Below are 25,782 nucleotides of genomic sequence, written 5' to 3'. Positions count from 1 at the left end.
GTTAGTCCAGTAAAGGAACCTGAGACAGCCAAGGGAAGTTGGTTTTGAAACCCTGCTCCCTCCTCTCCCCGACCGATTCATACCTGGAGAGCAGCAGGTGGGATGGAAACGAGTTTTGACTATTGGATCCCAGAACCTCTTCATTCGTGATGTCTGAAGGTCATTCCATAAGGTAGGGATGTAGTGGATTTATCACTATTTCTTGGAAAGACCTGTTAGCTTGCGGGAGACCATCAACTACCATAAACCATCGAGTGTAGCTGAGAGGAGAGATCAGAGCGACCTTTCTTTGATAATTTTTTTAGATTTTTAGATTATCAACAACATTGCAATTAGTGAAACATCAATGTATGACGTCATTACTTTGGTGCACAGTGAAACATCCATCTGTGACGTCATTACTTTGGTGCATAGTGAAACATCAATCTGTGACGTCATTACTTTTGTGCATAGTGAAACATCAATCTGTGACGTCATTACTTTGGTGCATAGTGAAACATCAATCTGTGACGTCATTACTTTTGTGCATAGTGAAACATCAATCTGTGACGTCATTAATTTGGTGCATAGTGAACCATCAATCTGTGACGTCATTACTTTGGTGCATAGTGAAACATCAATCTGTGACGTCATTACTTTTGTGCATAGTGAAACATCAATCTGTGACGTCATTACTTTGGTGCATAGTGAACCATCAATCTGTGACGTCATTACTTTGGTGCATAGTGAAACATCAATCTGTGACGTCATTACTTTGGTGCATAGTGAAACATCAATCTGTGACGTCATTACTTTGGTGCATAGTGAACCATCAATCTGTGACGTCATTACTTTGGTGCATAGTGAAACATCAATCTGTGACGTCATTACTTTAGTGCACTCACTTCACACACACACACACCCTCTTCACACACTCAAAGACAAACCTGATGGCATTAAAACAATTAACTCGAGGAATGTCCTTCCTGATATGAAGAAGGGTGAGATCACAGGTTTATGTGACTTTGTATCACAAGTACATACACAGCCATTTGTGACGTTTCTTTGCAACGTCTTGTGTCACTGACAAACTCGACAATTGAATCAGATCAGTGCAAAGCAAAGAGAACAAACCGAGCAGAGGAATGGAAGGAAGATGAAATCAGGAGGATTTTTGCGCAGGTATCGAGCATGAGTGCGCACGGGTCTCCTTTGAGCCACAACAAGAAGCAACAGATTTTATTTGCAAGAACCAAAGGTACAATTTCATCACAAAGCCACGCAATGGCTTTCGAGAAGAACACAAGCTTTGCTGGAGTAAGAAAAAAAAAAAATCAATCAATAAAACCACCACAACCATAAAAATAAATAATTTTTTCAGGGGAGAATTCCATCTCCAGGTGCACTTTGATCATCAGAACTGAAGTGTATCTGCACCAGGTTGTGATGAGTAGCTCAACACGACAAATGTTGACATTGGTCGAGACAGGTAATCCCATCACGTGGTTTACATCCACGATCTCCTCTCCGAATAAGTTTTGATGATCAGCGTTGACTCATCAAGTACAAAACCCCCCCCCCCCCAAAAAAACAAATAAATACTCCATGTTTAACACACGACCAGGAACATCAGACAGAGTTACCGGAGCCCATCCCGGTCTATGTAAAAGGGAACATGGAGGGGCCGGAGGACAGGTGTTCGCAAAGTGCGCAAATCCGGCGGGATCCGGTAACCCGTCATTATAATAAATTATACTGTTGGGAGTAATTCTCGGATCTCAAAACATCCTCACACAATGAATGAAATGCCAATACGAGCGTAAGCTTCGTGCGAAGGGGACTTTCGAGATGTTTCTTGGGAAACGGAGAAGAATGTGCGGCAGGGGTGGGGCTGCAACAGGTGCAGCATGATAGGCAACAGATCTTTACAAAAGAGGTCTTCCGACCTCTTTACAATAATAATATTATTATTCATAGTAATAATAATAATAATAATAATAATAATAATAATAATAAATAGTCATCACCATATTTACATGTATATAGTACAGAGCTGTCCAAGTAAGGATAAGATCACTGGCTGTGAGAAAAAGTGCCACAGGTTGTAACATGCTACGAACATGGCACAGGGGAGGGAATGGGAACTTGAATACCGGTACCGGTATACATCGTCTCATGGAGGTCACGCAAACACACAATGCTGTCATTACAGTACCTTATAGGGACCAAGAGGGTTACAGAGGCATTTCTCATCACAACGTGCCATATAGTAAACCTCTGTAATCTCTTTTCCCCTCACTCTCCCACGCCCTCAATTTGCCCTCCTCAGCTGTCTATGGTTTAGAGGGGAGGTGCTGCCCCCCACCCCCCATGCCTCCCACCCAAAGTGCCAGCAACTGAGCAGTACCAATTTGTCAGTGAAAACCAGGCCTTCTAATCTGAGTTTTTTCATCTCTTGAGAGGTTTTGATGCACAAATTTGATGGTCCAATCAAACGAAGTGATATATTTAACATCAAATCTTATTGGGCAGGAATGATGGTTAAGAGGTGTCGTACTTGACCTTGAGCCGTCTCGTCTGGGTTTGATTCCTGACTCGACGGTCATCCTTTGGAAGGACGTTAAACCGGGTGTCCCGTACGCTATTGGTCACCGGTGTATGTTAAATATCCCAAGGTATCTGCTTAAAAAAGTAGGCCGGTGCAGGTGAGTACAGAACCACCTTTAGAGGCCATTTTTCCCCGCAGAGCAGGGGTTGGCATTTTTCGGGCAACGTGGTCCCCTTTTTTGAAGCAATGTTTTGCGGCCGGATGCCCTTCCTGCCGCCAACCCTGTTAGTCGCCTCTTGCGACACACAGGGAATTACCAGTGAACTGGTACTCAATTTGGAGACCTCGGAAGGATGACAGGCTGAGTCAACCCCCCTGGTGTTAATTTAGCGATCGACCGGGATTCAAACCCAGGATCCTAGGATCCCAAGCCGGCACCCTAACCGCTAAGCCAACAAACCCAGCATCCTAAGATCCCAAGCCGCACCCTAACCGCTAAGCCAACAAACCCAGGATCCTCGGATCCCAAGCCGGCACCCTAACCGCTAAGCCAACAAACCCAGGATCCTAGGATCCCAAGCCGCACCCTAACCGCTAGGCCAACAAACCCAGGATCCTAGGATCCCAAGCAAGCACCCTCACCGCTAAGCCAACAAACCCAGGATCCTACAATCCCAAGCCGCACCCTAACCGCTAAGCCAACAAACCCAGGATCCTAGGATCCCAAGCCAGCACCCTAACCGCTAAGCCAACAAACCCAGGATCCTAGGATCCCAAGCTGCACCCTAACCGCTAAGCCAACAAACCCAGGATCCTAGGATCCCAAGCCAGCACCCTAACCGCTAAGCCAACAAACCCAGGATCCTCAGATCCCAAGCTGGCACCCTCACTGCTAAGCCAACAAACCCAGGATCCTAGGATCCCAAGCCGGCACCCTAACCGCTAAGCCAACAAACCCAGGATCCTAGGATCCCAAGCCAGCACCCTCACCGCTAAGCCAACAAACCCAGGATCCTAGGATCCCAAGCCGCACCCTAACCACTAAGCCAACAAACCCAGGATCCTAGGATCCTAAGCCGGCACCCTAACCGCTAAGCCAACAAACCCAGGATCCTAGGATCCCAAGCTGCACCCTAGCCGCTAAGCCAACAAACCCAGGATCCTAGGATTCCGAGCCAGCACCCTAACCGCTAAGCGAATAACCAGGCTCAGGCCTCGTCAAATTATTGGCCTGATCAGCGTTTCGAAGAGTGACGGCAAAACACCCAAATGTATCGCCTTGCCTCGTGTTTGCTTTGGCAGCAACGTCGCTCTGGCTGGAACATGGTCACGGAGATGGACACGGAACCTTATACAATCTAGCCGAGGCTATTAGAGCAGGCCTCGACGGGTTCAACACAGCTAGGACCTTTCGAACCAACGACTTCGTGCAAATAAGTCTGCGGTTTGGACTCTAGCCAGGCCTTGGCCCATCTTTGCAAAACAATCCACACAAACATGAAACGCACACAAATGAGTGCTAAAGCAGATGATACAGTCACCTTAAAGTTCGTTTCTCTTTTCCTGCTCAGCACCGGAAGGGCGATTGAACTCGTATATCCACATTGACTTGAAACCGGAAGTTGCATGACAAGCATCGGCAGTCTTGGCACCGGACACTAAATGACACCTATTGATTATGGCCCGTTACCTGGATGCAGGTCGAACGTCTTAAAATGAATGGAATAAAATATCCAGTGCATTCATGACCGTCCAGTTGTCAGTAACTTGTAGAAACATCTGCTGCACTCGCACAACACCGGATATGGTTACAATAGGTTTTTACCCTGTGACCAATAGAAATAGCAGCAGGTTATTTCAAAACGACCAATGAAACCATTTGTCGATTTGTTCAAAAACAAAAAACAAGCACAAACATCTAAAACACGCACTTTTAACACGCATCGATACCTTTCCGCCTTTGTACGTCACGAACATGACCAGCCAGTTTGTGACGAGCACCTGATTGTACAATGGTCACGGTACGCACACGCCACATTCAATTTGTAGGGAGTACTTATCCACATACGAGGAGTCGTCGCTTCGCGTGTCCAACTCCTCAAGGCGACGACATTCGCTTTCCCTGACACCTCGTTAAACCGCTACTAAAACTGACCGGGGTTCAACGCCGACCACCATTACCGTCACCAGGCCATTTCCGGTCGACCTCAGCTCGACCCCAAATCTCCGGAAGTGCAGGGAAGACGGCTATGCGGCCCGTATTAATAGTGTAACATTCAGGGGGGAGGCTTTCACAACCGCCATTCCAAAGAAAATGGAAGAGGAAAGAAAGAAAGACAAAAAGAATGAAAAAAAGCACAGCAAGAACGAATAAAATAAACATTTGTAACTAGAGCTAAAAATGAGGCTGGTTTGAGACTTCCGACAGACTAGTTTGGGCTTGTACAGTTGAGGCTTTAGGGGTTAGAGTTCACACAAGCGGGACTTACCAAGTGCTCCACATTATATGCAAGAGGACCAGTCTCCAGCATAAGTTAAAGATAAAGGAGAATTGGAAACATTGTCTGAAAGGCCAGTTAATGCAAGGGATAGGTGTCTCCTACTTCGAAGGCCATCGTCTACTGGAGTCCAGGTTCCCGACTCCACTTAAATCCCACTCTGACCTCAGGAAGGTTCTTTTCTTCCTCCAATTATCTTTCCAAACGCTCTTTCGCCCAGGTCTCCAATTCCCTATAGTTCGTGGCATGCCCTCCTCCATTCTCAAACTTTGCTCGATAACTCTCCAGCATTTCAGATCACCCTATCCAGGGCATTCCGGATCAGCAGTTCTGCACCGTCAAACACTCTCCCTCTGCCTTGTGTTTCACTCGATTCCTTCCACGAATGACGTGTCCAGATGCAGAATGAGCGTGCGCACGAACGACATCTCCTTGCGTGCATTTTCAAAGATCACCCGGGGGTCGTCGGAATTACAGCGGAGACAGTTCGGCGCCATCACCATGGCCAAGTTACTCACATCCATTTTAGTGGCAGCTACATTTGCAGGCATGGCGAACACCTGTCAAGTGGGATTGGAGGGCAGTAACGAGTTCAGCAATTTTAAAGGAAGAAGAAGCAAGAGTCACGTGTTGAATAGGAAAGCAGAAAATTGAGCAATCAGAATGAAATGGTTGTCAATGCGTGCATGTTGAAGGAAAGACAGAAAATATTTCGGCTAGACCTGTAGAAATCTGATGAGGTAGGCCAACACGAGCCGGTTCACCTCAGGAAGGGCGTGGACCAGTGCTACGGCTGTTTCTGGGCTGTCATAGTGAGAAACACAGCGCTGGTAGCAAGAACTCAAGATCAGCGGTTCCTCCAACTCCCGATACCATAGTTTCAGTAGAGATGCTGCGCATATCACAGATGGGCATTTTCAGATGGTATACAAAATATGAGCCAATCAGAGGCAATAATCATCAGACAACCAACGATATCAATACCCATTGGCTGGCAAGAGTCGAAACACTTTGGGAAAGGAGGCTGACCTGGGACGTGTGGGTCGGAAAGGTCAATGGGCATGATCCACTGGTCAATCTTCACCTTGAGGGCATTCACCTCATCAATGTCACCAGACATTCTGTCCAGAAACGCACAAATGTTAGGTTATTGATGTCATGAACAACATCCACAATACCATCAACCCAGGCCAAAGGTGGTTTGTCTAGCTTGGCCGAGGAATGAAAGTAACTCTATTTAATGGCTGCTGTGAGCATGCTGTGACCTTATTTATATTAAACAATTATTTTATTAAACGACACAGTCCTGAAGTTATCTATGATTAATCCACACCCTGATTAAGGAGGAACGCCTCTTCAGGCCTGACAAATTATACCAGGGGCGTGCCAATAGTCATTCGTGCAGAATGGCTTTTCAGCAAGCTTCTTGCATATCCAAGAGGGAAGCAGCTGAACATTGGAGAAAATAGAGCAAAGCCAATTTGGATAATCGTTATCTGTGGAGCAAGTTGAGGAGTCACCTGAAGATCCCCTCAGTTTGAGCTCCACGTAGTTCAAGGACCTTTTTTGAGAGGGTAGTCTGAACCCAGGGCAGTTGGCACTGAGGGAAACGAGTGGCTTGTAACTGCATCACCTCCTGCAAGGAGCTGGAAACAGGTAGGAGACAGTCTCACAGCCAGGTAGAAACCACTGATGTGAAGGATATCCACATAAACATCCCTCAATACAGCAAAGCCACAAAACGACCCAAGCAGTACAGAATTCCCACAAAACATGCAAACATCACAGTAAGCTAGAGAAAAAACATATTCGAGTATAGCAAACTCACAAAAACCACCCAACTGGTACAACATAACCAGAAAAACCACACAACTGGTCCGACACCCACAAAACCACCCAACCGGTACAACATAACCACAAAAACACCCAACCGGTCCGACACCCACAAAACCACCCAACCGGTACAACATAACCACAAAACCACCCAACCGGTCCTACACCCACAAAACCACCCAACCGGTACAACATAACCACAAAAACACCCAACCGGTCCTACACCCACAAAACCACCCAACCGGTACAACATAACCACAAAACCACCCAACTGGTCCTACACCCACAAAACCACCCACCGGTACAACACAATCACAAGACCACCCAACCGGTACAGAGCACACACCAAACACTCAAATGGTATCGAACAGCCACCAAACACCAAACTGGTACCGAACACCTACAAAACACCCAACCGGTACATAACACCTACCAAACAATCAGTAGGTACATCACAGCTGCACAAACATTAAACCGGATGGTATAACATTGCCATTAAAAGACACGTTCTACACAGCATACCCACAATAAACCAACCACCCTTCAGAAGCACACCTTCAAAAACACCTGACCAACTGGTTAAATGCAGTTTTTGAAGAAAAACACCCAATGGGAATGGAACACTCATGTAAGAATGTCATCGGCATTGCCAATTAACAACTCGTAATCTGTATGTCGACACCAGGGGCCAAATTTTGGTGAATTCGCTGCATTTGGAAATGTCTTTGTTGCACAATACAAAGGTGTTCATCAGTGTTACGGATTCGTCACTTCCGTCTTTGTGGTTTTCATCCACTGGAAGCATTTTTAGTTTCATATACTATTATTGTTACAGTTTGAGTGTGAAATGGAGATAACTCTCTTCAAAGGTAAAAATTAGTGTTTCAAAAGAAAAACTAAATGGATCGGGAGAAACCAGAAGAGGAGGAAGAAGAGGCTGGAACGGATCAAGTGAGATCGGGAAAGAAATGCCGATCTGCTTCGAGCGCGGGTGGACATTGGTCACGAGCGAATATTGGTTTCCCCGGGAAAGGGATTCCTGTGACAGTGTCGTTATTGTTGTGGCAGATAAACCTGCGTGACGGGTTTTGATTTTGGTTCCGAAAGTGAATCATTGCTGGAGAGCAGGTACGCCTCCATTACGGGCCTGTCCGCCATTTCACCTCGCACCAGCCGTTTCACCTCGCACCAGCGATTCGCCTGGTTCTCGTGTGTGTCGTGGATTTCGCTTGGGAATTCGTGGTTCTCCGCTTGGTAACTGCTGCTCGTTCATGTCAGCATCATTGTCTGGTGAACCGAAGGTGTGAATTCCCAGTCGCCTTTTGGGTGAACTTTTGCCTGACCGACGTCGGCCCGACACCTCACCAAGCGGCTCTTCGGCAGCGTCGACTGTCGGCCGTCCTGGGTAAAGGTCTCGGTGCGACCTTTTTTCTTGTGATCCCCGGAGAGTGGATCGACTTTGACCTGGTGTCGTGACAGTGACTTTGGGGGTGTTACAGTTCGCTCACGTGGAGTACCGTGAGTTATTGAGATAAGAAACTGGTGGTACCATCATAGGAATTATATGGTGTTTGCTGTGCAATTGAGGTTCTTGTACTTGCGCAAGTTGTTATTATTGTGCGATTTTAATACAATACTTTGGTTTTGTAACAACTGATTGGTGTGGTTTCACCATTGGTCATTGGCACACATAATAGCACATCTTTCTGCCGTGACGCCTTTCGGGGCTCGGAGGTACACCGTGACCGGGGTTTGGGGAGGAGCACGTAACAGAAATTGGGGACTCATCCGGGATTTAATTCCCTAACATTCCCAAAATTCCCAAATTTGTATTTTTGAAAATTTGGAATTTTTTGTGTGAAGGTTAACAGGTGCTAACTAATAGTGACAATGGTGTTTGAAGTAGAAAAGTTTGCGACGTCCCCTAACGAGGCACTGTTCCAGGCGTTAAAAAGATCGGAACTCATGATATTGGCCAAATATTATAACTTGGAGGTCCGAGTTAGTATGAAGAAAGCAGAGATTCAGACATTGGTGGTAGAATCTCTAGTGGGACAAGGAACATGGGAAGAGGTAGCCTTGGATTGGTTACCAGAGGAAAAAGGAAATATGGAGCTCCGGAAAATGGAGATGCAACTGCAGAGCCAGGAAAGGTTAAAAGAGTTGGAAAGGAAAGCAGAAAAGGAACGAGCAGAACAGGAACGAGAACTCGAGGAGAGAAGAGCCGAGGAAAGGAAAGCAGAAAAGGAACTCGAGGAGAGAAGAGCAGAGGAAAGGAGAGCCGAAAGGGAGTTAAAGGAATGGGACATGGAGTATCAGAGGGAACTTAAACTCAAGGAGCTTGAATTACTGGGGGAACGGAGAGAAGTAGTATCCATGCCGGCTAGTTCGACAACCAGTCAGAACTCTTGGGATGTTGGTCGGCATGTGAGGCTGGTTCCACCCTTGAATGAAAAGGAGGTAGCCAAGTTCTTTTTACACTTTGAGAAGGTGGCTCAAATGTTAAAATGCCCTGTGGGGTCATGGACTATGTTAGTACAAAGTGTTCTGGTGGGTAAAGCTCAAGATGTCTATTCTGCTTTACCGATTGCCCAATGTGCAGATTATGAGATCGTGAAAAAAGCCATTCTCAAAGCCTATGAATTGGTCCCTGAAGCTTACCGACAAAGTGGTGTGACTCGAAGGAGATTGGGAAAGACTTCAACCGTTTATGACAATTGATATTGGTGGAGGAATTCAAACAGTGTGTCCACGTGGACATTAAAGTGCATCTGGATGAAAAAAAGCTACCGGAGTTGTCTTTGGCAGCAACAGTGGCAGATGTCTATGCCTTGACACACCGGATAGGGTTCCACAAACCTAACTTCCTGCCTAGAGTTAGCCAGGGGAGTTACGGTAAATCAGGTTCGGAGAACAAATTTTCATGGAGGCGGCCTAGAGAGGACTATGGGGACAAATCTGATACCGCAACTTTTAGGGATCAGAAGACTGCAGTTCCAAGGCAGACCTATCTTCCGGGGGGGGGGGGGGGGGGCGAGACAGACCACGGGGTTTTCCTCCGGGCCTACTTGCGTTTTTTGCAAGAAACCTGGGCATTTGATGTCCCAATGTTACGCCCTGAAAAAGAAAAATCAGGATCGGAGTCAGGATAGTGCAACTCTGAATGCGTTGGCCAATGCGAGAAATCGTCCTTGGAGGACATTGCCTTGTGAAGGTTCCCATGCCAAAGTTACGGCATCACAGAATGACCTTGTCCAAGAGGGTTACAAACCTTTTATTTCCGAGGGGTTTGTGTCACTGGATGGGGACTTAACTAACCAGAGACCTGTTAGGGTATTGAGGGACACAGGAGCGCATCAATCTTTGATGCTTCTCATTTTGCAATTGTCGGAGAAAACGGCAACGGGGGTAGTGTTTTCTTACAGGGGGTTGGTGGCTATGTTAAAGCTCCTCTTCATGTCATCTGTTTAAAGTCTGAGTTGGTGTCAGGACTGGTCACTGTGGGGTTACAAGCCACTCTTCCTGTAGAGGGAATTTCTTTTATCATCGGGAATGATTTGGCCGGGGGTCGAGTTGCTGGTAATCCGATGTTGGTTGAAAAGCCCAGTATGGAAAATAACACAGCACAGTTAGAGCAGGAGATTCCGGGTATCTTTCCATCCTGTGCAGTGACTCGTGCTATGGGTAGGAAGTGCTCTGAAGAGAAGGAGAAGGAAGGTGATGTGGATTTGGGTTCCATAGAGATATTGGAGGAAAAGTCTGGAAGAGGTAATAGGAAAGGGAGTGACATCAAGGAACCTAAGGAAAAGGTGGCATCTTGACCAAAAGAGGAAATGGAGTGTCCGTCGGAGACATCTGGGAACGAGGCTGAACAAACGGTGCTGGTCCGAAAGAGACTTGTTGAAGAACAACACAGAGATTCAGAGCTCCAGAATTTGATTGGTAAAGCCATTACAGAGGAAGAAGCTATGAAGGTACCTGTTGGTTTCTTCATGAAAGGGGAAATACTCATGAGAAAATGGAGACCACCGGAGGTGCCAGCAAATGATGAGTGGAAAGTTAATTACCAAATTGTGGTGCCACCGCCATACCGGAAGGAGATATTGAGTTTGGCACATGAGACACCTTTGGCCGGGCACCTTGGAGTGAACACTGAACAAGACATGTGACAGAATTTTGGTACATTTTTTCTGGCCAGGATTGCGACGTGATGTGGCGGAGTTCTGTAAATCTTGCCATTCTTGCCAGCTGGTGGGAAAACCTAATCAGAAAGTCCCATCTGCACCTTTAAAACCAATTCCAGCTTTTGAAGAGCCATTCAGCAGAGTCATTATTGACTGTGTAGGCCCTTTACCTAAAACTAAGGCTGGACATCAGTATTTGCTGACCATCATGTGCGCTTCCACGAGGTTCCCAGAAGCAGTGCTTCTTAGAAAAATTACTGCGGCAGTTATTGCGAAGGCCTTGATTGAATTTTTCACTTTGGTTGGCCTACCTAAGGTCATCCAGTCTGATCAGGGTTCCAATTTCATGTCAACGCTTTTTCAGCAAGTGGTACACCTGTTGGGAGTGGAGCAAGTACTTACCATCCCGAGAGCCAAGGGGCCTTGGAAAGGTTTCGCCAGACATTGAAGAATATGATCAGAACGTACTATTTTGAATGTGACAAGGATTGGGATGAGGGAATACCCTTATTGTTGTTTGCTACGAGGGAATCTGTTCAGGAGTCATTGGGATTCAGTCCTTTTGAACTTGTGTTTGGACACGCAGTTCGAGGACCATTGAAATTGGTGAAAGAACAGTGGCTACAGGATGAGTCGCAGTCAACAGTGGTAGAGTATGTGTCAACGGTTAGGCACAGATTGGCAAAGGCTTGTGAAGTTGCGAGGGGAAACTTGAAAGTGACACAGGATAAAATGAAAGTGAGACATGGCAAGAAATCTCAGATAAGAAATTTCAATCCTGAGGACCGGGTGTTAGTGTTGCTTCCTGTTACAGGTCAGCCACTACAGGCTAGGTATTTTGGTCCCTATGCAAACGAAAGGAGGGTTAATGAAACAGATTACGTGGTGACAACTCCGGACCGATGGAAAAAGCGGCAGCTGTGTCATGTCAACCGACTGAAAAAATATTATGAGAGTAAGCCTGGGAAAAAAATGGGTCCTGTCTCACCTGTCGTGCCTGTAGTCGGGGTGCAAGAGAATCCAGAGTTAAAAGTCTTCACTGATCACAACCCCTTAACCTTCATTCAAAAAATGAAAAATGTAAATCAGAGGTTGATGAGATGGAGTTTGTCTTTGCAGGAGTTCAACTTGGAAATTGAGCATTTAAAGGGCAGGGACAATGTCGTTGCCGATGCTTTATCCAGAGTGAACTAACTTTGAAAATTCCTATAGGTTGATTGGTTGTTTTGGGTGTGAGTTTTGCTTTTGTTTGTTAAAGAGGGTTTTTGCATGAAAAGAAAGTTGTCACGATGTTCAAACTTTCTTTCTTGAGGGTGGGGATTGTTACGGATTCGTCACTTCCGTATTTGTGGTTTTCATCCACTGGAAGCATTTGTAGTTTCATATACTATTATTGTTACAGTTTGAGTGTGAAATGGAGATAACTGTCTTCAAAGGTAAAAATTAGTGTTTCAAAAGAAAAACGAAATCGATCGGGAGAAACCGGAAGAGGAGGAAGAAGAGGCTGGAGCGGATCAAGTGAGATCGGGAAAGAAAGGCCGATCTGCTTCGAGGTGTCAAGCGGACGCAGGTGGACATTGGTCATGAGCGAATATTGGTTTCCCCGGGAAAGGGATTCCTGTGACAGTGTCGTTATTGTTGTGGCAGATAAACCTGCATGACAGGTTTTGATTTTGGTTCCGAAAGTGAATCATTGCTGGAGAGCAAGTACGCCTCCATTACGGGCCCGTCCGCCATTTCACCTCGCACCAGCCATTTCACCTCGCACCAGCGATTCGCCTGGTTCTCGTGTTTGTCATGGATTTTGCTTGGGAATTCGCGGTTCTCCGTTTGGGAACTGCTGCTCGTTCATGTCAGCGTCATTGTCTGGTGAACCGAAGGTGTGAATTCCCAGTCGCCTTTTGGGTGAACTTTTGCCTGACCGACGTCGGCCGGACACCTCACCAAGCGGCTCTTCGGCAGCGTCGACTGTCAGCCGTCCTGGGTAAAGGTCTCGGTGCGACCTTTTTTCTTGTGATCCCCGGAGCGTGGATCGACTTTGACCTGGTGTCGTGACAGTGACTTTGGGGGTGTTACAGTTCACTCATGTGGAGTACCGCGAGTTATTGAGATGCGAAACTGGTGGTACCATCATAGGAATTATATGGTGTTTGCTGTGCAATTGAGGTTCTTGTACTTGCGCAAGTTGTTATTATTGTGCGATTTTAATACAATACTTTGGTTTTGTAACAACTGATTGGTGTGGTTTCACCATTGGTCATTGGCACACATAATAGCACATCACGTAACAGCACGTAACAATCAGTTTCTTATCAGCAGGACCTTATCAAGACTCATGTTCACAGTCTTCACCCTAATATTGTTCCCAATCTCAAACAGGTTAATGAGCCCTGTCCAATGTCCATCCCACCTTCCAAACATCGACGGGTTGAATATAGTCTCCCGCGCTTGCTCAACTTCCTCCAGAGTGGGTTTGCGTAGGCCCTGAAGGTGTTTTGGGGATAACACCAACAATGTGACATCCACCTTGCATTCATTCATGGGATGCAATCTGCTACAGTACATGTTTTGTCATGAGTAATACAATACTGTTGTTGGTGATAAGCTGGAAGGAAGCGCAAGAGGTTTAAAAGAAAAATCGTTTTCAATTGTTTTTTCAAAATACATTTAATTTTTTTAATTTCTTTTTTCAAAATCCAAATTATTTTTTGAAAAAACTTTTTTTTTTCAAAATCAAAATTCAAAATCAAAACATTTTTTCCAAAAGTTTAAAAATATATATTCGTTTTCAAAATAAAATGTTCCAGGTTCTTATAACCACAAAAAGGATAAATTTGAATTGACATAAAAGGAGAAGTTTTACCTTCTTTCCACCACTCACAGCTACCTTCTGCAGTTTGCGGTAGCAGTACTGTGCATACGTACTCACTGGCACACCTGGGGAAGGGTGGGGAGGATGTACGTTTTACTCCACAGTAGAGAGAACACCGTGTTTGGTTGTGCCGACAAGTCTGGCGAGTCTTAGTAGTACTGCAATGAGCAATTATCAAGCGTAAAATAAAGATTGTCGCCGAACGCAGATTTGCAGAGCACGCGAATGTTTGCAAATTAAAAATAAAAAATGGATAAAAATTTTTTTTTTTTTTAAATGTCCGGATTCCAACCAAAGGGCAAATCTGAGGTTCTTCAGTTGCTGAGAAGACTGCAATGGGTGACTTGGTAAATATTCCATCGGATGATTCCACAAAAATTCCACATTTATCTTTGGTAAATATTCCACAAAAAATGGATGAAAAAATATATATTTTAAAATGTCTGGAATCCAACCAAAGGGCAAATCTGAGGTTCTTCAGTTGCTGAGAAGACTGCAATGGGTGACTTGGTAAATATTCCATCGGATGAAATATTCTACAAAAATTCCACATTTATTTATGGTAAATATTCCACAAAAATGGATGAAAATGAATCAATTTTAAAATGTCTGGATTCCAACCAAAGGGCAAATCTGAGGTTCTTCAGTTGCTGAGAAGACTGCAATGGGTCACTTGGTAGATATTCCATCGGATGAAATATTCCACAAAAATTCCACATTTATTTATGGTAAATATTCCACAAAAAATGGATGAAAATGAATCAATTAAAAAATGTCTGGATTCCAACCAAAGGGAAAATCTGAGGTTCTTCAGTTGCCGAGAAGACTGCAATGGGCCACTTGGTAGATATTCCATCGGATGAAATATTCCACAAAAATTCCACATTTATTTATGGTAAATATTCCACAAAAAATGGATGAAAATTAATCAATTAAAAAATGTCTGGATTCCAACCAAAGGGCAAATCTGAGGTTCTTCAGTTGCTGAGAAGACTGCAATGGGTGACTTGGTAAATATTCCATCGGATGAAATATTCCACAAAAATTCCACATTTATTTATGGTAAATATTCCACAAAAATGGATGAAAATGAATCAATTTAAAAATGTCTGGATTCCAACCAAAGGGCAAATCTGAGGTTCTTCAGTTGCCAAGAAGACTGCAATGGGTGACTTGGTAAATATTCCATCAGATGAAATATTCCACAAAAATTCCACATTTATTTATGGTAAATATTCCACAAAAAATGGATGAAAATGAATCAATTAAAAAATGTCTGGATTCCAACCAAAGGGCAAACCTGAGGTTCTTCAGTTGCCGAGAAGACTGCAATGGGTGACTTGGTAAATATTCCATCGGATGAAATATTCCACAAAAATTCCACATTTATTTATGGTATATATTCCACAAAAAGGGATGAAAATGAATATATTTTAAAATATCTGGTTTGTAATGTGCCGAAATACCGGAAATGTGACCATCGGTTAATACGATCAGACAACCCAGGTCCCAAGGTGGTTTTTATTAAGCGGCGTCTCCTGTATTTGCCCGTTCCAGGCCGACAGTCAATACGAGGCTTTCTAGGAAAAATGCTTCAAAATTTTCTGCCTTTCGCCTTTTCTGCAGGAACGGAGAGCGGACATTTGGGGGGGAAATAATAAAATACAAACATGGCCCCCTTGGCCCACAGCCGTTACCCTGGAAATCTCCTGCATCGCACTTTCGTTTCTTTCGTGATATTGATCTCTTCTTATTCCTCTGTTCCCGGTGTTCCTTTATCTTCTGTGTGACTGTGGAGGGTAGATGAGATGGGTGATGAAAAAAAAAAAAGACGACAAGAAATGGAAAACAAAACAAAATAATAAAAGCAAAACAAAAGATGCCTAAATGTTGACAGCAGGCTTTTGGGTGCAAAAGGACAGGATGGGGAAAAGCAGGAAGTGATTATGGAAGAATAGCATGGAGCAAAGCTGAGTGATCCAAGCCAGGTTGAGAAACGTCTCCGGTGTTTCTAATGGAATCGTAAGAGCTAAACACTGTGTGGTGGCAAGCGGTCTTTAATGGACGCTCATGGAAGCTCCATTGAACATAACCAAAATGTTGGATGTAAAAATTTTGGAATAAGAATAACAACGTGGAGACAATAATTTGTGAAAGACAAAGATGCACAAAGATACAGTGATTGAGGTAGTGAGACCAAGGTAGATAAGTTTGGGATGACTGAGGAGTCAGAGGTACAGGTGGGGTTATAAAGAGACAAACAGAGGAAGAGATGATGGCTGCGGAAAGGAGACTGGAATGCCTGGGAGACAAATTTGGGAATGAATATTTCTTCTTTGGTGCATGCTCATCCATCCCCATCATGTATTTCTTCTCTCTAAATCCACTTCTCCTTCCTTTACCATAGACATCGTGCGCAGAGTCAGTGTGGCGGTAGATGTATCCTTCCAGGTAGCCGTGGAACTTTGGTGAGGGTGGGAAGAAGGCAAGGCAGATAGCCAGGAGTTCCCAGCCTCGGAGCAGGCTTTCTGCACGTCCATTCTCTGTGGTTTGCTTGCACAGTTGGACAAAAACCTCATCCCGCAGACCCTGCAAGCATTCCCGCATAATCCCACAACGGAACATCATCGCCCCTTTTCACCCACACCTGATTCACAGCATCCACCAAAAATTGAGTCCAGCCAACACCTCCACGTACACCACAACATTCCTTGTTCCAGTATATAGTCAGGTTCACTATGTTTTATCGTTCAAAATTTTTGGAGATTAGCAAAACTATACATTTTTGGAATATTCAGAGCATGAGGAATCCAAAAATTAATGTTGGCATTTGCGTAGACACCTTTGCGAAAATGACACTCAGGACAGTGATGAAGATCTGTAAAAGCATATTCCTGAACGGTATAGACCTCGTAGATCCTGTGTATAGGACTTATAGTTCAATCTGATACTACCTATAACTTCCTATAACAACCTATAACTTCAAAGGACTTGCAATATCATGTATTATGTAATACAGTTATATCACAAATATAAAGACAATGGTTTTCAATTACCTTTGTTTGTTGCTTTTCTGTAATCCTGAGCACTATTTTGAGGCCTTTATTTGATTCCTTGACCCAGAAAACATAGGATTAGCATATTTAATTAAGTTTCTCGGTTGACTAGAAACCGAGATAGCGCAAAATATGTATTTTATGGCGGCCATTTTGAAAATCCAAAATGGCGGCCATGCAGGTGTCTGTGCAAATGCCAACATTGATTTTCGGATTCTCCATGCTCTGATGATTCCAAAAATGTACAGGTTTGCTAATCTCCCAAAATTTGAACGAAATTATATTTGTTAACATAGTGAACCTGACTAATGTCTCTCATCAATACATACAGCACCTATGAGAGTTCAACCTTCTAAAATAGGTTGCGGTAGCCGGTCGATCATACAGTATGGATCATACAGCGGTTCTTGCTCACCTGTACGCTCCAGCCACGTCTGGCTACCTCCAGAGCGACGGTGGACCTCTCGAGGCGGCAACGCCGATCTCCCATGTACATCTGCACGAGGCGGAAGGTCTCACAGGCTTCCTTGGCGACTGCGCGGTCTGCGGTTACAAGCAGTGGTTTGCGAATTGCTTCACCGCTCCATGCTAACAAGTTTCCAATGGACAGCTTCCTTCGGAATAGGCCCTGAGAAGTACCAAGGAAGAGGAACGCCAAAATCAACCAAATAGAAGTTCACAAACTACCTGATACCTCATCAATTACCAAATTATCCATTAATTACGTGATGCCATATCAATAACCTGATCCCTCATTGTCTTTTTATTAGTGATCAATGGCTCGTGGAGGAGCTTGCACATATATGACATGCAGGATAAGGACATTAGTAGATATAAATGAACTTTTATATGAATCAAAAGTACATTTGTCGAAAATTGACAAATACGTAGGGTAGCTGGTATATGAACATGGGTTCCTACTTTAGGAGCCAGGGGTGTCGATGGGAACATTCCCAGGCCAATCCTAATGGTTAAACGTCTTGCCAATCACATACTTCACATGACAGATAATGGGTTTTTATTTTTTATTAACAACAGAGAGAAAAGGTAGAGCCCAAAAACCAAGAGGGGCTCCCAATAACAGGACCACGATGATAAAATAGAATCAGGATTGGTGGAGGGAAAGGGGGCATGCTCATGATTAGCCGACAGTAAAATTAAGAGGTGGCGAGGGCCTCCAGGAAACTTTGCACACAAACAAGGAGCATCCCAGATGGTATCAACATTACAATGTAGCGGCCTCGGAAGCGTCTCCCTGAATCCCATGTTCGGTGCGGCTCCATTCATGAATTGGTAAAGAAAGGGATGATGCGGCAGATGATGAGGAAGCCTCCCAGGGCGCTACTCTTGGGCTGGGTGCTCTAGCGTTCTTGCGGCTAGTGGTTCTTGGGCCTGTGGAACACCGACTCTTAACGGTACCCTCTATCAGGCACAGCAGAATCAGGAATGCAACCCCTGAAGTAGAAATAACCCCCAAACCCCCCCCCCCCCCATCTGGCAGCCTGCCACAAGAGCTGGAAACAGAACCAATGTTCCACTAAAGAGTTCCTAAGGGAGAGGTGGTGGTACCGCATGGGTGGCTGCAAACAATCTACTACCTAACAATGTTGATACAGAGCACACCATGCGTGTTCCATTGTTCAAGCTTGACGTTAAGGCCGCTTTCACATGTTTACACATTACATGTTTACACATTCCATTCACATACAAAGCAAGGTCGGACATCATTATTTATACTTTATCAAATGTTCCCTAATCATTACTTTTAATCTAAGTATTAAGACGTCCTAATTTGTATTAAGAGTCTTCCTAAAAGGCAGAGAATTCAAGGTGGTAGATTATTAAATAATGAGGAATAGAGCTTGTTGCATTTGGGGGAGGATTGAACCATGTAGGATTTGGAAGAGGAGTGAACCTTGTTGCATTTGGAGGAGGATTGAACCATGTAGGATTTGGAAGAGGAGTAAACCTTGTTGCATTTGGAGGAGGATTGAACCATGTCGGATTTGGAAGAGGAGTGAACCTTGTTGCATTTGGAGGAGGATTGAACCATGTAGGATTTGGAAGAGGAGTGAACCTTGTTGCATTTGGAGGAGGATTGAACCATGTAGGATTTGGAAGAGGAGTGAACCTTGTTGGATTTGGAAGAGGAATGGCCCTTGTTGGATTTGGAAGTGGAGTGAACCTTGTCGGATTTGTGAGAAAAGTGAACCATGTCGGATTTGTGTGAAAAGTGGACCTTGTCGGATTTGTGTGCAAAGTGAACCTTGTCGGATTTGTGAGAAAAGTGAACCTTGTCGGATTTGAGAGAAAAGTGAACCATGTCGGATTTGTGTGAAAAGTGGACCTTGTCGGATTTGTGTGCAAAGTGAACCTTGTCGGATTTGTGAGAAAAGTGAACCTTGTCGGATTTGAGAGAAAAGTGAACCTTGTCGGATTTGTAAAAAAAGTGAACCTTGTCGGATTTGTAAGAAAAGTGAACCTTGTCGGATTTGTGAGAGAAGTGAACCTTGTCGGATTTGTGAGAAAAGTGAACCTTGTCGGATTTGTAAGAAAAGTGAACCTTGTCGGATTTGTGAGAAAAGTGAACCTTGTCGGATTTGTAAGAAAAGTGAACCTTGTCGGATTTGTAAGAAAAGTGAACCTTGTCGGATTTGTAAGAAAAGTGAACCTTGTCGGATTTGTAAGAAAAGTGAACCTTGTCGGATTTGTAAGAAAAGTGAACCTTGTCGGATTTGTAAGAAAAGTGAACCTTGTCGGATTTGTAAGAAAAGTGAACCTTGTCGGATTTGTAAGAAAAGTGAACCTTGTCGGATTTGTAAGAAAAGTGAACCTTGTCGGATTTGTAAGAAAAGTGAACCTTGTCGGATTTGTAAGAAAAGTGAACCTTGTCGGATTTGTGAGAAAAGTGAACCTTGTCGGATTTGTAAGAAAAGTGAACCTTGTCGGATTTGTGTGCAAAGTGAACCTTGTCGGATTTGTGAGAAAAGTGAACCTTGTCGGATTTGAGAGAAAAGTGAACCTTGTCGGATTTGTAAAAAAAGTGAACCTTGTCGGATTTGTAAGAAAAGTGAACCTTGTCGGATTTGTGAGAAAAGTGAACCTTGTCGGATTTGTGAGAAAAGTGAACCTTGTTGGATTTGTAAGAAAAGTGAACCTTGTCGGATTTGTAAGAAAAGTGAACCTTGTCGGATTTGTAAGAAAAGTGAACCTTGTCGGATTTGTAAGAAAAGTGAACCTTGTCGGATTTGTAAGAAAAGTGAACCTTGTCGGATTTGTAAGAAAAGTGAACCTTGTCGGATTTGTAAGAAAAGTGAACCTTGTCGGATTTGTAAGAAAAGTGAACCTTGTCGGATTTGTAAGAAAAGTGAACCTTGTCGGATTTGTAAGAAAAGTGAACCTTGTCGGATTTGTAAGAAAAGTGAACCTTGTCGGATTTGTAAGAAAAGTGAACCTTGTCGGATTTGTAAGAAAAGTGAACCTTGTCGGATTTGTGTGAAAAGTGATCCTTGTCGGATTTGTGAGAAAAGTGAACCTTGTCGGATTTGTGAGAAAAGTGAACCTTGTTGGATTTGTGAGAAAAGTGAACCTTGTCGGATTTGTGAGAAAAGTGAACCTTGTTGGATTTGTAAGAAAAGTGAACCTTGTCGGATTTGTAAGAAAAGTGAACCTTGTCGGATTTGTAAGAAAAGTGAACCTTGTCGGATTTGTAAGAAAAGTGAACCTTGTCGGATTTGTAAGAAAAGTGAACCTTGTCGGATTTGTAAGAAAAGTGAACCTTGTCGGATTTGTAAGAAAAGTGAACCTTGTCGGATTTGTAAGAAAAGTGAACCTTGTCGGATTTGTGTGAAAAGTGATCCTTGTCGGATTTGTGAGAAAAGTGAACCTTGTCGGATTTGTGTGAAAAGTGAACCTTGTCGGATTTGAGAGAAAAGCGAACCTTGTCGGATTTGTAAGAAAAGTGAACCTTGTCGGATTTGAGAGAAAAGTGAACCTTGTCGGATTTGTGAGAAAAGTGAACCTTGTCGGATTTGTGAGAAAAGTGAACCTTGTCGGATTTGTGAGAAAAGTGAACCTTGTCGGATTTGTGAGAAAAGTGAACCTTGTCGGATTTGTAAGAAAAGTGAACCTTGTCGGATTTGTAAGAAAAGTGAACCTTGTCGGATTTGTAAGAAAAGTGAACCTTGTCGGATTTGTAAGAAAAGTGAACCTTGTCGGATTTGGAAGAAAAGTGAACCTTGTCGGATTTGTAAGAAAAGTGAACCTTGTCGGATTTGTAAGAAAAGTGAACCTTGTTGGATTTGTAAGAAAAGTGAACCTTGTCGGATTTGTAAGAAAAGTGAACCTTGTCGGATTTGTACGAAAAGTGAACCTTGTTGGATTTGTAAGAAAAGTGAACCTTGTCGGATTTGTAAGAAAAGTGAACCTTGTCGGATTTGTAAGAAAAGTGAACCTTGTCGGATTTGTAAGAAAAGTGAACCTTGTCGGATTTGGAAGAGGAAAGACCTTTTTTAACATGATTGAGGATTGTCGGAATGGGAAGAGGAAATGCCCCATGTCGGATTTGAAGAGGAATGACGTTTGTCGGATTTGTAAGAAAAGTGAACCTTGTCGGATTTGTAAGAAAAGTTAACCTTGTCGGATTTGTAAGAAAAGTGAACCTTGTCGGATTTGTAAGAAAAGTGAACCTTGTCGGATTTGTGAGAAAAGTGAACCTTGTCGGATTTGTAAGAAAAGTGAACCTTGTCGGATTTGTAAGAAAAGTGAACCTTGTCGGATTTGTAAGAAAAGTGAACCTTGTCGGATTTGTGTGAAAAGTGATCCTTGTCGGATTTGTGAGAAAAGTGAACCTTGTCGGATTTGTGTGAAAAGTGAACCTTGTCGGATTTGAGAGAAAAGCGAACCTTGTCGGATTTGTAAGAAAAGTGAACCTTGTCGGATTTGAGAGAAAAGTGAACCTTGTCGGATTTGTGAGAAAAGTGAACCTTGTCGGATTTGTGAGAAAAGTGAACCTTGTCGGATTTGTGAGAAAAGTGAACCTTGTCGGATTTGTGAGAAAAGTGAACCTTGTCGGATTTGTAAGAAAAGTGAACCTTGTCGGATTTGTAAGAAAAGTGAACCTTGTCGGATTTGTAAGAAAAGTGAACCTTGTCGGATTTGTAAGAAAAGTGAACCTTGTCGGATTTGGAAGAAAAGTGAACCTTGTCGGATTTGTAAGAAAAGTGAACCTTGTCGGATTTGTAAGAAAAGTGAACCTTGTTGGATTTGTAAGAAAAGTGAACCTTGTCGGATTTGTAAGAAAAGTGAACCTTGTCGGATTTGTACGAAAAGTGAACCTTGTTGGATTTGTAAGAAAAGTGAACCTTGTCGGATTTGTAAGAAAAGTGAACCTTGTCGGATTTGTAAGAAAAGTGAACCTTGTCGGATTTGTAAGAAAAGTGAACCTTGTCGGATTTGGAAGAGGAAAGACCTTTTTTAACATGATTGAGGATTGTCGGAATGGGAAGAGGAAATGCCCCATGTCGGATTTGAAGAGGAATGACGTTTGTCGGATTTGTAAGAAAAGTGAACCTTGTCGGATTTGTAAGAAAAGTGAACCTTGTCGGATTTGTAAGAAAAGTGAACCTTGTCGGATTTGTAAGAAAAGTGAACCTTGTCGGATTTGTAAGAAAAGTTAACCTTGTCGGATTTGTAAGAAAAGTGAACCTTGTCGGATTTGTAAGAAAAGTGAACCTTGTCGGATTTGGAAGAGGAAAGACCTTTTTTTTAAAACATGATTGAGGCTTGTCGGAATGGGAAGATCAAATGCCCCATGTCGGATTTGGAAGGGGAAATAACTTTTTTTTAACATGATTGAGGCTTGTCGGAATGGGAAGAGGAAATGCCCCATGTCAGATTTGGAAGAGGAATGACGCTTGTCGGAATTGAAGGAGGAATGGCTATTTTTACATGATCAAGGCTTGTCAAATTTGGAAGAGCAAAGACTGTTGTCTGATTTGTAAAAGGAGTGAACCTTTTCGGACTTGGAAGAAGAATGACATTTTTATTACACGATTGAGGCTTGTCAGATTTGGAAGAGGCATGACCCTCATATAATTTTGGAAGAGGAGTAACCCTTGTATTATTTGGAAGAGGAGTAAACCTTGTTGAATTTTGAAAATAAATTAACCTTATAAGAACTGGAGGCGGAGTGAACCTTTTGTATGTGGAGGAGGAGTGAACCTTTTGTATGTGGAGGAGGAGTGAACCTTTTGTAGGTGGAGGAGGAGTGAACCTTATGTAGGTGGAGGGGGAATGAACCTTTTGCATGTCGAGGAGGAGTGAACCTTTTGTATGTGGAGGAGGAGTGAACCTTTTGAATGTGGAGGAGGAGTGAACCTTTTGTATGTGGAGGAGTGAACCTTTTGTATGTGGAAGAGTGAATCTTGTATATTTGGAAGAAGAGTGAATCTTGTATATTTGGAAGAGGAGTGAATCTTGCATATTTGGAAGAGGAGTGAATCTTTAATTATTTGGAAGAGGAGTGAATCTTATTGGATATGGAAAATTAATTAACCTTATAGGAACTGGAGGAGGAATGAACGTTTTGTATGTGGAGGAGGAGTGAACCTTGTATATTTGGAAGAGGAGTGAACCTCGTGTATGTGGACGAGGAGTGAACCTCGTGTATGTGGAGGAGGAATGAACCTCGTGTATGTGGAGGAGGAGTGAACCTCGTGTATGTGGACCAGGAGTGAACCTCGTGTATGTGGAGGAGGAATGAACCTCGTGTATGTGGAGGAGGAGTGAACCTCATGTATGTGGAGGAGGAGTGAACCTCGTGTATGTGGAGGAGGAGTGAACCTTGTGTATGTGGAGGAGGAGTGAACCATGTAGATTTGGAAGAGGAGTGAATCTTGTTGAATATGGAAGATTAATTAACGTTATAGGAACTGGAGGAGTGAACCTCGTGTATGTGGAGGAGGAGTGAACCTTTTGTATGTGGAGGAGGAGTGAACCTTGTATATTTGGAAGAGGAGTGAACCTTGTTGAATTTGGAAAATTAATTAACGTTATAGGAACTGGAGGAGGAGTGAACCTCGTGTATGTGGAGGAGGAGTGAACCTTGTCGATTTGGTGGAGTGAACCTTGTCGATTTGGAGGAGTGAACCTTGTCGATTTGGAGGAGTGAACCTTGTCGATATGGAAAATTAATTAACCTCACAGGAACTGGAGGAGGAGTGAACCTTGTGTATGTGGAGGAGGAGTGAACCATGTCGATTTGGAAGAGGAGTGAACCTTGTAGATTTTGAAGAGGAGTGAATCTTGTTGAATTTGGAAGATTAATTAACGTTATAGGAACTGGAGGAGGAGTGAACCTCGTGTATGTGGACGAGGAGTGAACCTCGTGTATGTGGAGGAGGAATGGACCTCGTGTATGTGGAGGAGGAGTGAACCTCGTGTATGTGGACGAGGAGTGAACCTTGTGTATGTGGAGGAGGAGTGAACCATGTAGATTTGGAAGAGGAGTGAATCTTGTTGAATAAGGAAGATTAATTAACGTTATAGGAACTGGAGGAGTTAACCTCGTGTATGTGGAGGAGGAGTGAACCTTTTGTATGTGGACGAGGAGTGAACCTTTTGTATGTGGAGGAGGAGTGAACCTTGTATATTTGGAAGAGGAGTGAACCTTGTTGAATTTGGAAGATTAATTAACGTTATAGGAACTGGAGGAGGAGTGAACCTTGTGTATGTGGAGGAGGAGTGAACCTTGTGTATGTGGAGGAGGAGTGAACCTTGTATATTTGGAAGAGGAGTGAACCTTGTTGAATTTGGAAGATTAATTAACGTTATAGGAACTGGAGGAGGAATGAACCTCGAGTATGTGGAGGAGGAGTGAACCTCGTGTATGTGGACGAGGAGTGAACCTCGTGTATGTGGAGGAGGAATGAACCTCGTGTATGTGGAGGAGGAGTGAACCTCGTGTATGTGGAGGAGGAGTGAACCTCGTGTATGTGGAGGAGGAGTAAACCTTGTGTATGTGGAGGAGGAGTGAACCATGTAGATTTGGAAGAGGAGTGAATCTTGTTGAATATGGAAGATTAATTAACGTTATAGGAACTGGAGAAGGAGTGAACCTCGTGTATGTGGACGAGGAGTGAACCTTTTGTATGTGGAGGAGGAGTGAACCTTGTATATTTGGAAGAGGAGTGAACCTTGTTGAATTTGGAAAATTAATTAACGTTATAGGAACTGGAGGAGGAGTGAACCTCGTGTATGTGGAGGAGGAGTGAACCTTGTCGATTTGGAGGAGTGAACCTTGTCGATTTGGAGGAGTGAACCTTGTCGATTTGGAGGAGTGAACCTTGTCGATTTGGAGGAGTGAACCTTGTCGATTTGGAGGAGTGAACCTTGCCGATATGGAAAATTAATTAACCTCATAGGAACTGGAGGAGGAGTGAACCTTGTGTATGTGGAGGAGGAGTGAACCATGTAGATTTGGAAGAGGAGTGAACCTTGTAGATTTGGAAGAGGAGTGAATATTGTTGAATTTGGAAGATTAATTAACGTTATAGGAACTGGAGGAGGAGTGAACCTCGTGTATGTGGAGGAGGAGTGAACCTCGTGTATGTGGACGAGGAGCGAACCTTGTGTATGTGAAGGAGGAATGGACCTCGTGTATGTGGAGGAGGAGTGAACCTCGTGTATGTGGAGGAGGAGTGAACCTCGTGTATGTGGACGAGGAGTGAACCTTGTGTATGTGGACGAGGAGTGAACCTTGTAGATTTGGAAGAGGAGTGAATCTTGTTGAATTTGGAAGATTAATTAACGT

The 25,782-nt window shown here is 43.7% G+C and overlaps 1 protein-coding gene across 1 annotated transcript in view; it reads right to left on the bottom strand.

Moving 5' to 3' along the window:
• Nucleotides 1-1,203: 1,203 nt before the first annotated feature.
• ARHGAP39 (Rho GTPase activating protein 39) overlaps nucleotides 1,204-25,782 on the bottom strand; it is a 107,973-nt gene continuing 83,394 nt past the window's right edge. Inside the window, exons 7-15 of the mRNA XM_068107457.2 lie at nucleotides 17,386-17,598; nucleotides 16,317-16,503; nucleotides 15,612-15,704; nucleotides 13,906-13,979; nucleotides 13,453-13,526; nucleotides 6,546-6,671; nucleotides 6,055-6,146; nucleotides 5,748-5,917; nucleotides 1,204-5,585 (exon numbers count right to left, since the gene is read on the bottom strand). Coding sequence (XP_067963558.1) covers nucleotides 5,391-5,585; nucleotides 5,748-5,917; nucleotides 6,055-6,146; nucleotides 6,546-6,671; nucleotides 13,453-13,526; nucleotides 13,906-13,979; nucleotides 15,612-15,704; nucleotides 16,317-16,503; nucleotides 17,386-17,598 — 1,224 coding nt within the window. The 3' untranslated portion in view covers nucleotides 1,204-5,390. The remainder of the gene's footprint in view (nucleotides 5,586-5,747; nucleotides 5,918-6,054; nucleotides 6,147-6,545; nucleotides 6,672-13,452; nucleotides 13,527-13,905; nucleotides 13,980-15,611; nucleotides 15,705-16,316; nucleotides 16,504-17,385; nucleotides 17,599-25,782) is intronic.

The sequence above is a fragment of the Myxine glutinosa genome, chromosome 2, assembly GCF_964187855.1.
Source record: "Myxine glutinosa chromosome 2, kmMyxGlut1.1, whole genome shotgun sequence".
In the NCBI taxonomy this organism is placed as follows: Eukaryota; Metazoa; Chordata; class Myxini; order Myxiniformes; family Myxinidae; genus Myxine; species Myxine glutinosa.
This window is presented reverse-complemented; position numbering and strand designations above follow the sequence as displayed.